The following is a 17,259-nucleotide window of genomic DNA, read 5'->3' on the forward strand; positions in this document are numbered from 1 at the left end:
ACCTCTCCTCTACCACAAATGTATACTGCTGGCGCTCTCTCCCCGAGGTTCCCACTACAGAAGGGGACCAGACAGCGAGCCCACTAACCCCGTTACTTTTTAATATTGCAATAGAACCATTGCTGTATATGCTGGAGGAGAGCAGAGATACAGAAGATCAATAATCAAACTATTAAATCCATGCTCTTTGCAGATGATATCATGTTGGTACTGGTGCCACCGCATACGGGTCTGCCACGGGTTTTTGCTGCCCTTGAGTCATTTGGGAAACAATCTGGTTTTAGGGTCAATACCACAAAATGTGAATTGCTGGATATTTTTCCTCGGGGTAATTTGCATAATATAGACATTAAAAAAATACCGGTCACCTTGGTGAAGACCTTCATGAAGTATTTGGGAATAAATATAGGTAGGGTCCCTGAGAGTATATATATAAACTGGACTACCCCCCAATAATACATAAAATCATAAACAAACTACATAAATGGAACAACCTCCCACTTTCATTTTGGGCCGATGTCATCTGATTAAAATGATTAGTTCCCCAAAGCTTCTCTATTAGAGATGAGCGAGTAGTGCTTTAGCCGAGTATCTCCCCGCTCGTCTCTAAAGATTCGGGGGGCAGGGAGCGGTGGGGGAGGGCGGGGAGGAACGGAGGGGAGATCTCTCTCTCCCTCCCTCCCCCCCGCTCCCCGCCGCAACTCACCTGTCACCCGCGCCGGCAGCCGAATCTTTAGAGAAGAGCGGGGAGATACTCGGCTAAAGCACTACTCGCTCCAGTAATGTGCCTTAGTGAGTATACTCGCTCATCTCTATTCTTTATCCCACTTTTACTTAAATGACAAGATTTGGGAAGGCTGAACACAGCATTCACGGCCTTCCTCTGGTCCTGCAAACGTCCACGTATAGCCTTGAAATACCTACGACTAGAGGTGGATTGAACTTTCCAGATATACGTGCAGATCATACAGCCAGCCTTATATGACATTCAGCTGACTGGCTGCTGAAGACCAGACATTTCTCAAACTACCAGCTGGGGAACGGCCTGATGCACCCTTGGAGCCTAAACGCTCTCCTACACACAGGATTCTCTAGTCTTCCGTCGGGGCCGAACATTCTACTATGGCAAAGGACACCATTGCTGCCTGGAAAATAACCCTCTAAAACTATCAGCTACCATTCAAATGATGTAAACCTATGGATTTGTGGGGGCATCCGGAGATCAAAGAAGGGCAAGACAATAAAATGTTCGAGCCATGGCGTAGCAGGGGAATTATGGATGTCCACCACCTTCTTCATCATAGAGAGCCTAGATACAAAACGTCTGAAGGGCTTCGTGAAGTATATGGCCGACCCGCATCACACTTTATACCATATGCACAAATAAAGGGTTTCCTAAGAGCTAGGCTTGGGGATGTCTCAAAAGAGACATGTTCATGCAAGGATCTTCGCAAAGGCATTCCATATCTAATCTATACTGCCATTCAGGGAGGGGTGGGCTGAAACAGATAGTACACCTTTGTTTAAAAAATGGGAACGGGAACTACAGAACCCAGGAGTATCTCAAAAACTGGTGGATGGTTGGATCTCTATACGAAAGGCCATAACCAATCAGAGAGGGAGGGAAACTTATTTTAAAATCATCCATGGAGCGATTTATGTGAAGTATATCTAATATGTTAAATGATGACCAACTAAGGTGAAAGTGGGTGTGGTTTAGGGGTGTGGCTTATCACAATATCTGTTTTGACCAGTGGCTGCAGGATAATTAGTAACCTTGTTATTAGGCGCAGTAGTAACAGTGCTCTCTTAGTAAGTCCAATAGTAGCAGCATCCCCTTTACTGACTTCAGTAGCACCGTGTTTCCTCGGAAATAAGACCTACCCTGTTAATAAGCCTTACACTGATTTCTAGGGAAGGGGGTGATGTTGAAATATAAGCCCTACCCTGAAAATAAGCCCCAGCTGCACTAGATGAAAAAAAAAAAAAAGCAATACTCACCTAGAAGACGGCATCCGGGTCCCTCCCGCTGTTCTCCGGTGCTAAAACAGGCTTCCGTGCAGTCCTCAATGCCAACAGAGCATCTCCTGCTGCTGATGGGGCTTGAATATCCCGCCTCCAATAAGCTATTAGTCTCATTGGTTCACAAGCGCCGCCTCAGCCTATCAGAGCCGGCGCTCGATGAACCAATCACAGCCATTCATTGAATGACATCATTGAATGCCTGTGATTGGTTCATCAGAATAATCGCTTGCTGAAGGCGGGGTATTCAAGCCCCATCACCAGCAAGAGATGCTCCAGAAGCCTGATAGAGCACCGGAGACCAGCGGGAGGGACCCAGTCAGCGACTGCTAGGTGAGTATTAGACACCCCCTGAAAATAAGACCCTGTGGCTCTTTTGGGGCAAAAATTAATATAGGACAGGGTCTTATTTTCAGGGAAACACGGTATTAAGGACCTCTTTTGTGGAACCAGAATTATTAGTGCCCTTTTCAGTGGCCCAGTAGTAATAGTGCCCCCATTAGTGGCCCCCGTAGTATTAGTGGCCCCCATAATATTTTTGGCCCCTGTAGTAATAGGTTTGTGCCCTCCCCACACCCAAACCTCCGACCAGGCAGCAAGCACAGGAACAATCACTAAAACTCACTCTGAAGTTCCTGTCGGCCGCCGCTGAAGCGCAGAGAGAAAATCCTCACTCCTCTACCAGCATCTGCACAGCATACAGCATGTGCAGAAATGCAGACACCGGGGAGAGGAGTGAGGATCCTCTCTGAACACTTCGTTGGCGTCCCGCAGCTGCAGTTGCTGCCTGGCCAGAGCTGCTCACACCAGGGAATTATTGTTTACCTGCCATTAATATGACGAGTAAAATACAAATACTGGCACCAGCCTCCAGATGAAATTACCTGCTGGACCAGCTGGGTGGCAACCCTATGACCCAGGGTGCAGCAGATGAAACTCCGGGGGGCAGCCATTACTGCTGCGAGATGATGTAGCACTTCTACATATATCCTACAGCGGCCTCTACAGGAGAGACATGGCATTACACGGAGTCCATTCAAACGAGTGGTAATGCTTGGTCACGGTGAGTCCTCCAGAGCGGTAGCCACTCTTTGCAGCAGCTCTCTTTGTTCTTGCTAACACAGGAGGGCCGTCCGTGGGTAACCTCCCTTTTCTGAAGTCCATGGGTATACAGACATGAGTCGTTGTAATGGGACAAAGCCTTTAAATATTAGTTCAGCGCTAACAATGATTTCTGACTTATTATATATCCGCTCGTCTGTCTGTATGTTCAGGGAATTGAATATCACACACGGTAATATTTACATTTGTCACTCTCTGCGCTGCAAAGCAAATTTAATTAAAGCACTTTACTGCAGAGAGATACATTGTGGGGGTGAGAATCCCATCAGGGCAGCGGCTGCGCTGAGGGCGAGGATTAAGAATTTGTTTAATGACTCAGCGCCAAAAACGCTTTATGTAAATCTGATTTTCATCGTATTCTGTCTGGAAAGATCCGCTTGGATATTCATATTTATCTAGAACAAGACGGGAGATAAAGAAGGTTCTGCAACCAAATAACAACACAATTAATACACATTGGGATGAAAGCGCAGGGCATTTAACCCTTCAGGTCCTGACATGTAGCTTCTATATAGTGCAGGAGCTGGAATGGGGTTCCCTCTGGTTACTGATGGTCCATGGTCCTGGAATCGTACAAATCATCCATTATACCCAACATGCTGCACGCTGGTCAATTGGGATATAAGAGTACTTTGTGCTCAGGTAGGTACTTTTGATGGCCTGTGGTGACATACAGTTAATATCCCCTCTATTAGAGCCCCGGCCCTCTCATGATTGGCGCTTCCTTGTATGGAAATTCTCCCCGTGACGCCGGAGCATAAAATCACATGACGAGTTTTCCGTGGATCAGTTTCAGAGTGAATCCACATTAGATGGGAAAATCCAGCGATCGGAGCGACTTCCAACGAGGCCGGTCATCGGTGCTGGACTAGCCGGGGGCTTTCTGCCAATTGCCCCCCACAGTTTACTCTTGTAAAGGTGTAGAGAGTATACTGAGAATGGCACGATCGAGGAAAACATCCAGCGAATGGGGATCCTGTGGACGGAAACAACTCATCACTGAAAGGGGTCGGAGGAGGATGTCAGGAATCGTTCTGACCAACAGGCTACACAGTCAGCTGAATACAACGCTGGAGCTCCAACTAACGTGTCCGAACGCACAACTCGCCGTTCCTCCGCACGGATGGTATAACAGCGGACGACCAGTTCCTGCACCATTGTGTCTAAGAGAAGCAGAAAGACTCCAGTGGGCAAAAGAGCGCAAAACTTGTATCACTGAGCAGCGGAAAAACATCTCCTGGTCAGATGGATCCAGATTTCTGTTGCCCCCTGCTGATAGGAGGGCATAATTTGGCGCAAGCAGCATGAATTGATGACCCTTGCTGTCAGGCTGGTGGAAGTGGAGTACTGGTGTGCGGAAGGAGCGGATTTGGTCATTGTAGATTTCCAGTGTACTTGCTGCGTGTTTTCCACTGTGGAAAGCCTGCAGCTGATACACTCTATGATTAGCCATATGTGGCTTTACTTAGCAATTGGGCACCCTCTGTAGCCCCAAATAGTAATAGTGCCCCCCTTTGTAGCCTTACTTAATGATATGACCCAACTATGTTCCAGTTAGTAATAAACTATGAAATTAATGCACTGCTGCCATCTAGTGGTGACGGGAACTGCATCAGGGAAACAAAGATTGGGAATATTAAAATCGTTGTTAGTTTTCGTCCTGTGAATGGTATATTTCTATGGAGGGCTGGCGTTTGGGGTGTTTGACCTGTGTGACCGTACAGGGCGTATCATTTGATTACAATGAGACATCGTAGGCCCCACTCCTAAAACTCCAGTGGCAGGAAGGGGTTAAATTCAGTGATAAACACTCATTTTGGCTGCTCTGAGTAACTGATGGGCTGAGTCTCTTGCATAGCACACAGTAACTTCTTCACTCCTCCTCTGATCTGGCCACTGCACTCACTGTTCTCAGAGTACTGAAGCCGGGAAGGAGTGTGTGCTACGCAAGAGACTCAGCATGTCAGATACTCAGAACAGCTGAAATACGTGTTTATTACTGAATCTAACCCCTTCCACCCACTGGAGTTTTAGGAGTGCCCTCCTGATCTTAGTCAAGTGATGTTCCCTGTACAGTCACACGAGTGGCATACCCTAAAGGCCGGTCCTGCATAGAAACAAACCATTCACAGAATGAAAACTAGCAAGAACAAATGTAATATTCCCAATCTTTGTTTCCCGGATGCAGTTATACCAATCACCACTAGATGGCAGCGTTGTATTAGTTTCATACAAGTTACAAAAGGAAATATTTTCCCGTCTTATAATATGGATTCGCATTACATTTAGTGATTCTATCGCTGGTTCTGTCCGGAAACTATATGGGGTTGGAAACCAAGATAGAACCCGGACAGCATCATATGGGCGATTATGGAAGAAGGAGACCCCTTTGGACCGTCTCAGTTTCTGTTGGCGTCAGACTTTTATGTCGCTCTCAGTGCCATCATCTTAGTAGAGTGGGCTTAAATAGTGACATTCTTTTATATTCACCCTTGTGGCCAATGCAAGATGTGTGGCAGCACCCCCAACTATAATACTTCATTCGTAGTACTGGTCTCCTCATATGGAGAGAGAGGCCTTATGGGCCCCCCAAGGCTCCAGGGCCCGGATGGGACCGCACCCACTATAGGTACACCCAGCTTGTGCCACCTGTATCCAGCATTGAGTTTATGACGGCATCCTGCCCGTTACTCGTTCCCTCCAGCTTTGCGCTGACAGACGCAACGAACACTCAGACTCACCGCAAAGGAGATCTTTATTTAGGCTGTCGATCAAACACACATGGTAGACAATCAGAAATGCAGAAAAACCGTCAACTCTCAGGTAAGATCCCGTAATTATCTACAAAAACATGGCTGATAGAGGAGAGTCCCGGAGACAAGTGTTATAAGATACGAACGTATTTCACACTGAGGGAAGAAATGTAAACTACAGCGAGACATCAGGAGCCTCAATCGTAAGGAGTCACAGGAAGAGCGTTCAGTCACCTACAAGAGAGGAGCGCCAGACCGTCAGGAATCCCAGATACACACAGGAATCACCACCATAATCACTGATGGACAGAGAGAATCTGCGTAAGTCACCGCGTACGTACATCATGTTACTAATCCTGTACTGATCCTGAGCTACAGAGCTGCACTCACTATTCTGCTGGTGGAGGCACTGTGTACATACATTACTTATCCTGTACTGATCCTGAGTTACATCCTGTATTATACTCCAGAGCTGCACTCACTATTCTGCTGGTGGAGTCACTGTGTACATACATTACTTATCCTGCATTATACTCCAGAGCTGCACTCACTATTCTGCTGGTGGAGTCACTGTGTACATACATTACTTATCCTGTACTGCTCCTGAGTTACATCCTGTATTATACTCCAGAGCTGCACTCACTATTCTGCTGGTGGAGTCACTGTGTACATACATTACTTATCCTGTACTGATCCTGAGTTACATCCTGTATTATACTCCAGAGCTGCAATCACTATTCTGCTGGTGGAGTCACTGCGTACATACATTACTTATCCTGTATTCATCCTGAGTTACATCCTGTATTATACTCCAGAGCTGCACTCACTATTCTGCTGGTGGAGTCACTGTGTACATACATTACTTATCCTGTACTGATCCTGAGTTACATCCTGTATTATACTCCAGAGCTGCACTCACTATTCTGCCGGTGGAGTCACTGTGTACATACATTACTTATCCTGCACTGATCCTGAGTTACATCCTGTATTATACTCCAGAGCTGTACTCCCTATTCTGCCGGTGGAGTCACTGTGTACATACATTAGTTATCCAGTACTGATCCCGAGTTACATCTTGTATTATACTCCAGAGCTGCACTCACTATTCTGCTTACACTTTTTAGGGTTCCAAACCAAGCTCTGTATATTGTCAGAGCAGAGAATGCTGGGAGATTTCCACTCTGAAGAATTGTGTTGTTATGGTCTTTCTGGCTATGAAGCGACTTACCGCCCGAAGCTCCTGGTCGGTCAGCTGGACATGATAATCTGCATCCACTGCACAGAAAACATGAAATCCACAGTCATTGATTGAATATGCAAATGAGACGTGGCGTCCATATAAGGTCAGATGTAGTCAAACTGCCACTCCCAGCATGCACAGCTAGTTTCCAGCATAGATTACTAGATTAGAAGGGCCAGACTTGGACACGCCTCTAAAGATGAGCCCCGCCCACTTTCCAATAATGTGTTGGTGTGCAGCATAAATGGAATTCTGGTGTCCAGGCATTAATAAATAGGGCACTATGTATTTTAGTTTAGCACCTTTCTCAAGATCTTTGCTTGCTGTCAGTAAATGCAAACACTCCTGCTTGCATCCAGAGTCTGAAACCCTTGTGTACATGTAATACAGGGTGAGGCAAAAGTCTGAACACACCGGTTTACCTGGCTGCAAATTTTTGGTGGAGGAGTCAATTTTACACCAGTTAACGAGTGTGTCCAGACTTTTGCCTCACCCCGAACCTCTCACAGCTGATGGTTTGTTACAGTTGTATCCAGTTTGGAAAATTCTCTGTGAGTGGAATAGTTTGGACTCTGGACTGATGATACAATGTATCACTGCAGGGAAAATGTAACCAACTAGCAGGAGGAATGAGAGATTTGTGTTTTCCCATCCCCAGCATGCCCTCTAGGTGGCGATGCGGAGTCCACATGTAACATATTCAGATTGTGCAGATGCCCAACTAAGACTGCGTCCATAGTAAAAACGGGATCGGTGGGGGTTAACTACTGGCTGACCGGCAGCGTGTTTTGTAGTCTGTATGGCTGCAGTTTGCTCAGTATAGTAGAGTATGTTGTATCTAGCCCATCTGTACCAATACGGTCATGTGACATGCCCCTCCTCCACGCTGTAAGGTATTGCGCTGTACGCCATCATGTGACATGCCCCTCCTCCGCGCTGTGAGGTATTGCGCTATGCGCTGTCATGTGATGCTCCCCTCCTCCGCGCTGTAAGGTATTGCGCTGTCATGTGACGCTCCCCTCCTCCGCGCTGTAAGGTATTGCACTGTACGCCGCCATGTGACTCCCCTCCTCCGCGCTGTAAGTTATTGCGCTGTACGCCGTCATGTGACATGCCCCTCCTCCGCGCTGTAAGGTATTGCGCTGTACGCCGTCATGTGACATGCCCCTCCTCCGCGCTGTAAGGTATTGCGCTGTACGCCGTCATGTGACATGCCCCTCCTCCGCGCTGTAAGGTATTGCGCTGTACGCCGTCATGTGACATGCCCCTCCTCCGCGCTGTACGCCATCTTGTGACATGCCCCTCCTCCGCGCTATAAGGTATTGCGCTGTGCTCTGTCATGTGATTCCCCTCCTCCGTGCTGTAAGGTATTGCGCTGTACGCGGCCATGTGACTCACCTCCTCTGCGCTCAGGTACACCCCCACTCCATCCTTCGTTAAGTTCTGGAAGACTTCTGAAAATAGAAAGAAGTGGGAAGTTCAATCCGTAAAGACGCCGGTCACAGCTGATGTCTCATCTCATACGGGGGTACACAGACCGTCACTGCCCGCCCCACTCACCTCCATAACATTACGGGGGTACACAGACCGTCACTGCCCGCCCCACTCACCTCCATAACATTACTGGGGTACACAGACCGTCACTGCCCGCCCCACTCACCTCCATAACATTACGGGGGTACACAGACCGTCACTGCCCGCCCCACTCACCTCCATAACATTACGGGGGTACACAGACCGTCACTGCCCGCCCCACTCACCTCCATAACATTGCCAGCCATAGTCAGTGACTACATAACACTGTGTCAGCGCCCCCATCACATTGCCAGCCATAGTCAGTGACTACATCACACTGTGTGTCAGCGCCCCCATAACATTACTGGCCATAGTCAGTGACCCATCACACTGTGTGTCAGCGCCCCCATCACATTGCCAGCCATAGTCAGTGACTACATCACACTGTGTGTCAGCGCCCCCATCACATTGCCAGCCATAGTCAGTGACCCATCACACTGTGTGTCAGCGCCCCCATCACATTGCCAGCCATAGTCAGTGACTACATCACACTGTGTGTCAGCGCCCCCATCACATTGCCAGCCATAGTCAGTGACTACATCACACTGTGTGTCAGCGCCCCCATCACATTGCCAGCCATAGTCAGTGACTACATCACACTGTGTGTCAGCGCCCCCATAACATTGCCAGCCATAGTCAGTGACTACATCACACTGTGTGTCAGCGCCCCCATAACATTACTGGCCATAGTCAGTGACTACATCACACTGTGTGTCAGCGCCCCCATAACATTACTGGCCATAGTCAGTGACTACATCACACTGTGTGTCAGCGCCCCCATAACATTACCGGCCATAGTCAGTGACTACATAACACTGTGTGTCAGCGCCCCCATAACATTGCCAGCCATAGTCAGTGACTACATCACACTGTGTGTCAGCGCCCCCATCACATTACCGGCCACAGTCAGAGTCTATCATTTACGTATTACGTGCAAAAAAAGCATGCGCTCAGGCCTCCGCCACACGGGCGTATGCGTATATCTGTTCGCCCGTACGGAACGTATATTCGCATTAATGAATTTTTTCCAATCTTCCCGATCATAATTGGAGTTTTTAAAGCCCCTCACACCGGGCGCTGCAGCGCAAATGTAAGAAAACACGCTGAAGCAAAAGCAAGCAACGATCAGAAGAAACCCTCGGAATGGCGACACAATGCCTAAGTGGGGCAGCCGTCTCCTTTTATCAGCATTGTGCGCAGGGTAACTCCCCCTCCCTTTTTACCTTCTGCCATAGAAGTCTATGCGTAACACTCGCACGTCTCTGTCACTTACTGGTCACCGTCTCCAGGCGGATCATGCAAGAGACGAAGTCTGCAAAGCTCAGCTTCTGCGTATAGTTGGCGTATCTCAGGAGCATGATATTCAGCACCGCATCGCTGACCACCAGACCTGCCAAAGGTGTGCAAATGAGCTGATAAGATCAAGGTGGGTCACATTCACTGATCAACACAATGCAAAATAATAATGCTCCCCTTCACTGACAGCAAGCAGAGGTCTTGAAAGTGATGAGGAACCAAAATACAAGGCATATTAGAAAGCGACAGCAGCTCTTACAGTGTAACAATATAATAATAATAATCTTTATTTGTATAGCGCCAACATATTCCGCAGCGCTTACATAGACAGGGAATACAGAAAGACAAAAGTACAAAAATTACAGAACCGCGGTTACATAGTAATCAGCTGATGGAAACAATAGGGGTGAGGGTCCTGCTCCAACGAGCTTACATACTACAAGTAATGGGGTGATACAGAGGGTAAAGGGGCTGGAGATGTGCGCGGTATGGCGGGCTGGAGATGTGCACGGTATGGCGGGGTGGAGATGTGCGGTATGGTGGGCCGGGGAGTGAGCGATGCTATACACATAGACAATGGTCAGACATTTAGCCGTGTGACGGCAGAATCGGTATGACTGCAGGAGCGGTTTATGATGGCTAGCAGGGATTGCAGTCAGTAGGTCAGGGAGCATGTTATCAGGTGGAGTACAGAGGGGTTTGTTTAGGGTAAATGGTATGCCTCCCTGAAGAGGTGCGTTTTTAGAGCACGCCTGAAGCTCTGCGAGTCCGGGATTGCCCGGGTAACCTTTGGTAGTGCGTTCCAGAGGATCAGTGCAGCTCTGGAGAAGTCTTGGAGGCGGGAATGAGAAGTTCGAATTAAAGGGGCGCTCAGTCTGGTTTCGTTAGCAGAGAGGAGAGCCCGGGCTGGGTGATGGATTGAGATGAGGGAGGCGATATAGGGGGTACAGCTCTAACTGGCTGCAGCACCGGGGTCTCTGTGAAATCTCACCAAGTTCTGGAGAGGAAGATGTCCTGCTGGCAAGAGACAGCGGTGACCATCAGGGCTGGATTAACCCCTTAATAATGTGGCTATTTCTGTTCTTTATCTTTGCTTTCTCCTCCCTACTTTCAAAAAATCATACCTCTTATTTGTCCGTCGACGTCACTTTCTAAGGGCTGTTTTTTCTGGGACAAGTTGTATTTTTCAGTGATCATATTTAATGTACTGAAAAACTTTTAAAAATTTCCAAGTGAAATAAAAAAAACAAACACAATTTCACCATCTTTGGAGGTCTTGCTTCAAAAATGACATGCTAACTTTATTCTGTGGGTGGGTACAATTAGGACGAGGATGAGATTGCATCTCCACGCGATTAAACAGAGGACAGAATTCCCTGTGGCTGAGCATTTTTCTAGTCACGGACACAACATACAACAAATGAAAGTTATTATACTTAAAGGCAATTTTAAGTCCCAACGTCACAGAAGAATTTGGGAATATAAGTTTATAACCACCTTTGATACTATCAGAAATGGTATGAATCTCGGAGGGGGATTTCTACATCAGTAGAGATTATGAGATATGAGAAACCCAGAGCAGAGGTAACATGCTGGCCTGTTGACCCCCTAACATCAATTTAGAGACTAAAAACGTTCACATTCCTTGTCACTGGACTATTTACTGTTATGCTCATCCCTCCCTGGTATTTATCAAAGTGCTATTAATCACATGTCTGTGCCCTCTTACCCTGTCTCTGGTAATTATGTTAGTGCAAATTAAGTTATTCATGGTTGTGCCCTCCCATGTGAAAGATTGGAAAGCTTGCTGTAACATCATGCATTTTTGTTAGCTATTAAAAGTGATGATATCTACAAGATTACTTGTATACTTGTAGATATGATGCCTGGTTACAAAATGTTGTCCCGGGACAGAAGGGGAGGGAGAAATAGAAAAAAAAATTTAACTTCTAATTTTGGCCGAGCGTTTGCTGTTCGACCTTTCAGGATGCAGTAAAATGATGCATCATCTTTAGGCCGCCTGCAGACGGCCGCATCCGGCTGCGAGAATTCTCACAGTGGGACCCGACCCGAGCGTCTGCAGAGAGCAGCGTGTCACTCACCTGCTCCTGCGGCCTTGGCTCTTTCATGTGCCGGCTGACGGGCAGCCAGCGCATGCGCAGAGCGGGGCCGGCGGCTGGTGAGTGATGTAATAGAGAAATGCCCCGATTTGTTAGCCGCGCGGGTTTTCGACGTCTGCCTAGGATTGCGTTTGTTAACGTAATCCTATGGCAGCTTCCAGGGGCGGGAATTCCACGGCAAATCCTGCCGTGGAATTCCTGCCCATGTGCCGGGGGCCGAACTCTGTGGGCCAGTACCATTACGGCAATACAAAGCTTATATAGTTTTTTTCCGGACCTTTCATAAAGGACGGAATATTCCGCAACAGCGCTGGGAATACGCCCTCCGTGGGATGTTCAGCCACAAGATCTGTGCTGCTAAAGGTGCAAATTTTGGTGCGGAATTGAAAATAGCAGAATCCTGCCTACAATTTCGCATCAAAATAGTCAGTCAGTCGTGCGGATTTTGGTGCGGAATTCAGTGCCGGCGTATTCCGGAATGCTGTTGTGGAATATTCCGTCCTGCATGAATGGTCCCTTAGGCCTCATGTCCATTGGGACAGATCCGCAGCGGGTCACCCACAATGTGATCCGCGCCACGTAGGGATGCACTGATTAAATACCTGCAGAAATAATGTGATATTTTAGTCGTCTGGATTTTTGTAGATGAAGTGGTACCAAATATTTACTTTTTCCTTTATGAGACTGGGAGAAAAAAATTATTTTTTTTTTGCAACTTTTTAAAAAATATTTGATAAAACTTTTTTTAAACTTTTACATTTTTTACTGCACATAGGGGATTTCAACTTACGATTGCCTCATCATTCCTACAGTATAGTGCAATACTATAGTATTGCATTATACCACGTTCTGAAGTTCGCAGGTTGCATGAAGCCGATTGTGGCGGTTGTCATTGCGTGTCAGCTGACAAGGACATCCGGCAGTGTATTTAGCGTGCTCAGCCCCCAAGCCCTCTCCACAGACAGACACAAGGCGTGTGCCAATCATGTGTGGCGCACGTTGGGAAGGGGTTAAGTATTAGGTAAGGTCAGACATGGCTAAATAATTCCACAGCAGATCTTCATAGAATCGGTTCCACTTCCACCACAAAACTCGCCTGCAGGCTCTGATTTTCCATGCAGGTTGTTGCAGTTTCTTGCTGACGGATCCCCATCCAATTCCAAATTCGCTGTGCAGAATCCATACAGCTAATCCGCACCACTTCTGCCATGTCCAGACACCGGCTTTGAAGAATTGCGCGGTTCCTGACGATGGGACACATGGCAGGGGTGTGAGATAAGTGACATCACAGACCTCTCGCTGCGCCTTCGTTACCGAGTCCAAACCTTTCTGTAACTGATCACGTAACCTCCACAAACCCCGCAGTCCGGATCCGCAATGTATTGAGCGATCGCCGCGCCGTGAATGACGATTAATGCTTTTATACAGCAATCGCCCCTCAATGAACCCTGAAACCTCAATATCATTAAACTCAATCTCCCTGATGTGCGGCGGCGGCCGATCCATCAGCGTTACCAGACGTTCCTCTAGAAGTGTAAGTAATTGGCCTTGTCTGTTCTCTGGAAGAACGTATCCATCCTTATTTTCCAGCTTAAAGACCCAGGACTGCCGTGATTTACTGACTGGCGAGAAATACGAAGGTCGTACCGCTCTAATGTCATTGGCACTGATGGCTTTAACCCTTCGCTTCCTTCTGTTATACTCACTCTTAAGAAGGTAAAGTGTAATCAAAGGATAATGTAAAGTTCTGCAACTTCCTAACATATTGTGTGTATGAATTCATTGCCATTTTTAAGATTTCTGCTTGCTGTCAGTGAACGGTAACATTCTTGTTCATATCATCATACTACAACCATGTCACCGAATGCTCCTTACAGCTGGGGGTTTGTTACAATGTAGCCAGTCAAACGCATCAGCAGAACAAAGCTATTTCCTGTTCTGCTAAAATGTATCAGCTTAGAATGCAGACAGTTCACATAGGAGTATTGACTGCAGTAGATGGGGGGGGGATGTGAAACAGAATGTGGATTTTGATATTCATTTGGGATAAAACAGAAAACTGTAAAAATAATAAAAAATGGAATTATCAAAAAAAAAAAAAAAAAATGATATAGCATGAATGTTGTACCAGCTTCTTGGACGGCTCTTGCCAAGCCGAATCCATCAAGGAATCCAGTCTTGTTCACATCAATGGTCCGGAATAGATCCTGAAATAAGGCACTGATGTCAGTAATAATGAGGATATCATCATGGGAAGATTTACAGCAGAACAGCGACAGTAGGAGGCTTAGAAAACCGACGATTTTAGACAAAAACTTTTTTTTTTTTACTACTATTGGGCCTCATGTCTATGAGAATAATTGAATTACGGAATCCGCATGTATCCGCCGCACGTGTGATTCACAGTTCAATCAGCCCATAGACAATCATTGGGCAACCGCAATTAATTAAATATCTGCGGATGTCCCTTTTCCCGATTTATGGATCGCACGTGCGGTAAAAAGATCTCAGCATGTCCCATTTTCTGCGGAATCCCGCACGGACAGCTATCATTGAAGTCAATTCAAGCTGTAGAATCCGTGGCACAACCGCAGCTGACATTGCGGACGTGCCATGGGGCTGCGGAAAAGCAGGTTTTTGTTTTTTTTTACAGTGCATGCGTGCCGTGCATTGACCAGCGCGCCAACCATGCGGAAGAAAGAAGATCCAGCCAGGATATAGAAGTCCCACACCAGGTAAGAAAATGTCGATGGCTGCGGGCAAGGGGGGGGGGTGGGGAGGAGTCTGCTCCAGGATTCCGCATATGCCGTGAACTTGAGACCTAATATTGCCCACTATATACAAGAATATAACTACTATAATACTGCCCCCTATGTACAAGAATATAACTACTATAATACTGCTCCTATGTACAAGAATATAACTACTATAATACTGTCCCCTATGTACAAGAATATAACTACTATAATACTGCCCCCTATGTACAAGAATATAACTACTATAATACTGCTCCTATGTACAAGAATATAACTACTATAATACTGCCCCCTATGTACAAGAATATAACTACTATAATACTGCCCCCTATGTACAAGAATATAACTACTATAATACTGTCTCCTATGTACAAGAATATAACTACTATAATACTGTCTCCTGTGTACAAGAATATAACTACTATAATACTGCCCCCTATGTACAAGAATATAACTACTATAATACTGCCCCCTATGTACAAGAATATAACTACTATAATACTGCCCCCTATGTACAAAAATATAACTACTCTAATACTGCTCCTATGTACAAGAATATAACTACTATAATACTGCCCCCTATGTACAAGAATATAACTACTATAATACTGCCCCCTATGTACAAAAATATAACTACTCTAATACTGCTCCTATGTACAAGAATATAACTACTATAATACTGCCCCCTATGTACAAGAATATAACTACTATAATACTGCCCCCTATGTACAAGTATATAACTACTATAATACTGCTCCTATGTACAAGAATATAACTACTATAATACTGCCCCCTATGTACAAGAATATAACTACTATAATACTGCCCCCTATGTACAAGAATATAACTACTCTAATACTGCCCCCTATGTACAAAAATATAACTACTCTAATACTGCTCCTATGTACAAGAATATAGCTACTATAATACTGCCCCCTATGTACAAGAATATAACTACTATAATACTGCCCCCTATGTACAACAATATAACTACTATAATACTGCCCCCTATGTACAACAATATAACTACTATAATACTGCCCCTTATGTACAATAATATAACTACTATAATACTGCCCCCTATGTACAAGAATATAACTACTCTAATACTGCCCCCTATGTACAAAAATATAACTACTCTAATACTGCTCCTATGTACAAGAATATAACTACTATAATACTGCCCCTATGTACAAGAATATAACTACTATAATACTGCCCCCTATGTACAACAATATAACTACTATAATACTGCCCCCTATGTACAACAATATAACTACTATAATACTGCCCCTTATGTACAATAATATAACTACTATAATACTGCCCCCTATGTACAAGAATATAACTACTATAATACTGCCCTCTATGTACACGAATATAACTACAATAATACTGCCCCCTATGTACAAGAATATAACTACTATAGTACTGCCCCCTATGTACAAGAATATAACTACTATAATACTGCCCTCTATGTACAAGAATATATCTACTATAATACTGCCCCTATGTACAAGAATATAACTACTATAGTACTGCCCCCTATGTACAAGAATATAACTACTATAATACTGCCCCCTATGTACAAGAATAGAACTACTATAAAATACTGCCCCCTATGTACAAGAATATAACTACTATAAAATACTGCCCCCTATGTACAAGAATATAACTACTATAATACTGCCCCTATGTACAAGAATATAACTACTATAATACTGCCCCCTATGTACAAGAATAGAACTACTATAATACTGCCCCCTATGTACAAGAATAGAACTACTATAATACTGCCCCTATGTACAAGAATATAACTACTATAATACTGCCCCCTATGTACAAGAATAGAACTACTATAATACTGCCCCCAATGTACAAGAATATAACTAATATAATACTGCCCCCTATGTAAAAGAATATAACTACTATAATACTGCCCCCTATGTACAAGAATATAACTAATATAATACTGCCCCCTATGTACAAGAATATAACTACTATAATACTGCCCCCTATGTACAAGAATATAACTACTATAATACTGCCCCCTATGTACAAGAATATAACTACTATAATACTGCCCCCTATGTACAAGAATATAACTACTATAATACTGCCCCCTATATACAAGAATATAACTACTATAATACTGCCCCCTATGTACAAGAATATAACTACTATAATACTGCCCCCTATGTACAAGAATATAACTACTATAATACTGCCCCCTATGTACAAGAATATAACTACTATAATACTGCCCCCTATGTACAAGAATATAACTACTATATTACTGCCCCCTATGTACAAGAATATAACTACTATAATACTGCCCCCTATGTACAAGAATATAACTACTATATTACTGCCTC

At 45.2% G+C, this 17,259-nt stretch overlaps 1 protein-coding gene across 1 annotated transcript in view; it reads right to left on the minus strand.

Moving 5' to 3' along the window:
- Positions 1 to 5,881: 5,881 nt before the first annotated feature.
- The window catches only part of LOC136620387 (calpain-13-like), a 139,757-nt gene continuing 128,379 nt past the window's right edge, over positions 5,882 to 17,259 (minus strand). Inside the window, exons 21-25 of the mRNA XM_066595122.1 lie at positions 14,257 to 14,335; positions 9,986 to 10,102; positions 8,536 to 8,591; positions 7,126 to 7,172; positions 5,882 to 6,131 (exon numbers count right to left, since the gene is read on the minus strand). Of these exons, the coding sequence (XP_066451219.1) occupies positions 7,146 to 7,172; positions 8,536 to 8,591; positions 9,986 to 10,102; positions 14,257 to 14,335 (279 nt within the window). The 3' untranslated portion in view covers positions 5,882 to 6,131; positions 7,126 to 7,145. The remainder of the gene's footprint in view (positions 6,132 to 7,125; positions 7,173 to 8,535; positions 8,592 to 9,985; positions 10,103 to 14,256; positions 14,336 to 17,259) is intronic.

Source organism: Eleutherodactylus coqui, chromosome 3 (genome assembly GCF_035609145.1).
Source record: "Eleutherodactylus coqui strain aEleCoq1 chromosome 3, aEleCoq1.hap1, whole genome shotgun sequence".
NCBI lineage: Eukaryota > Metazoa > Chordata > Amphibia > Anura > Eleutherodactylidae > Eleutherodactylus > Eleutherodactylus coqui.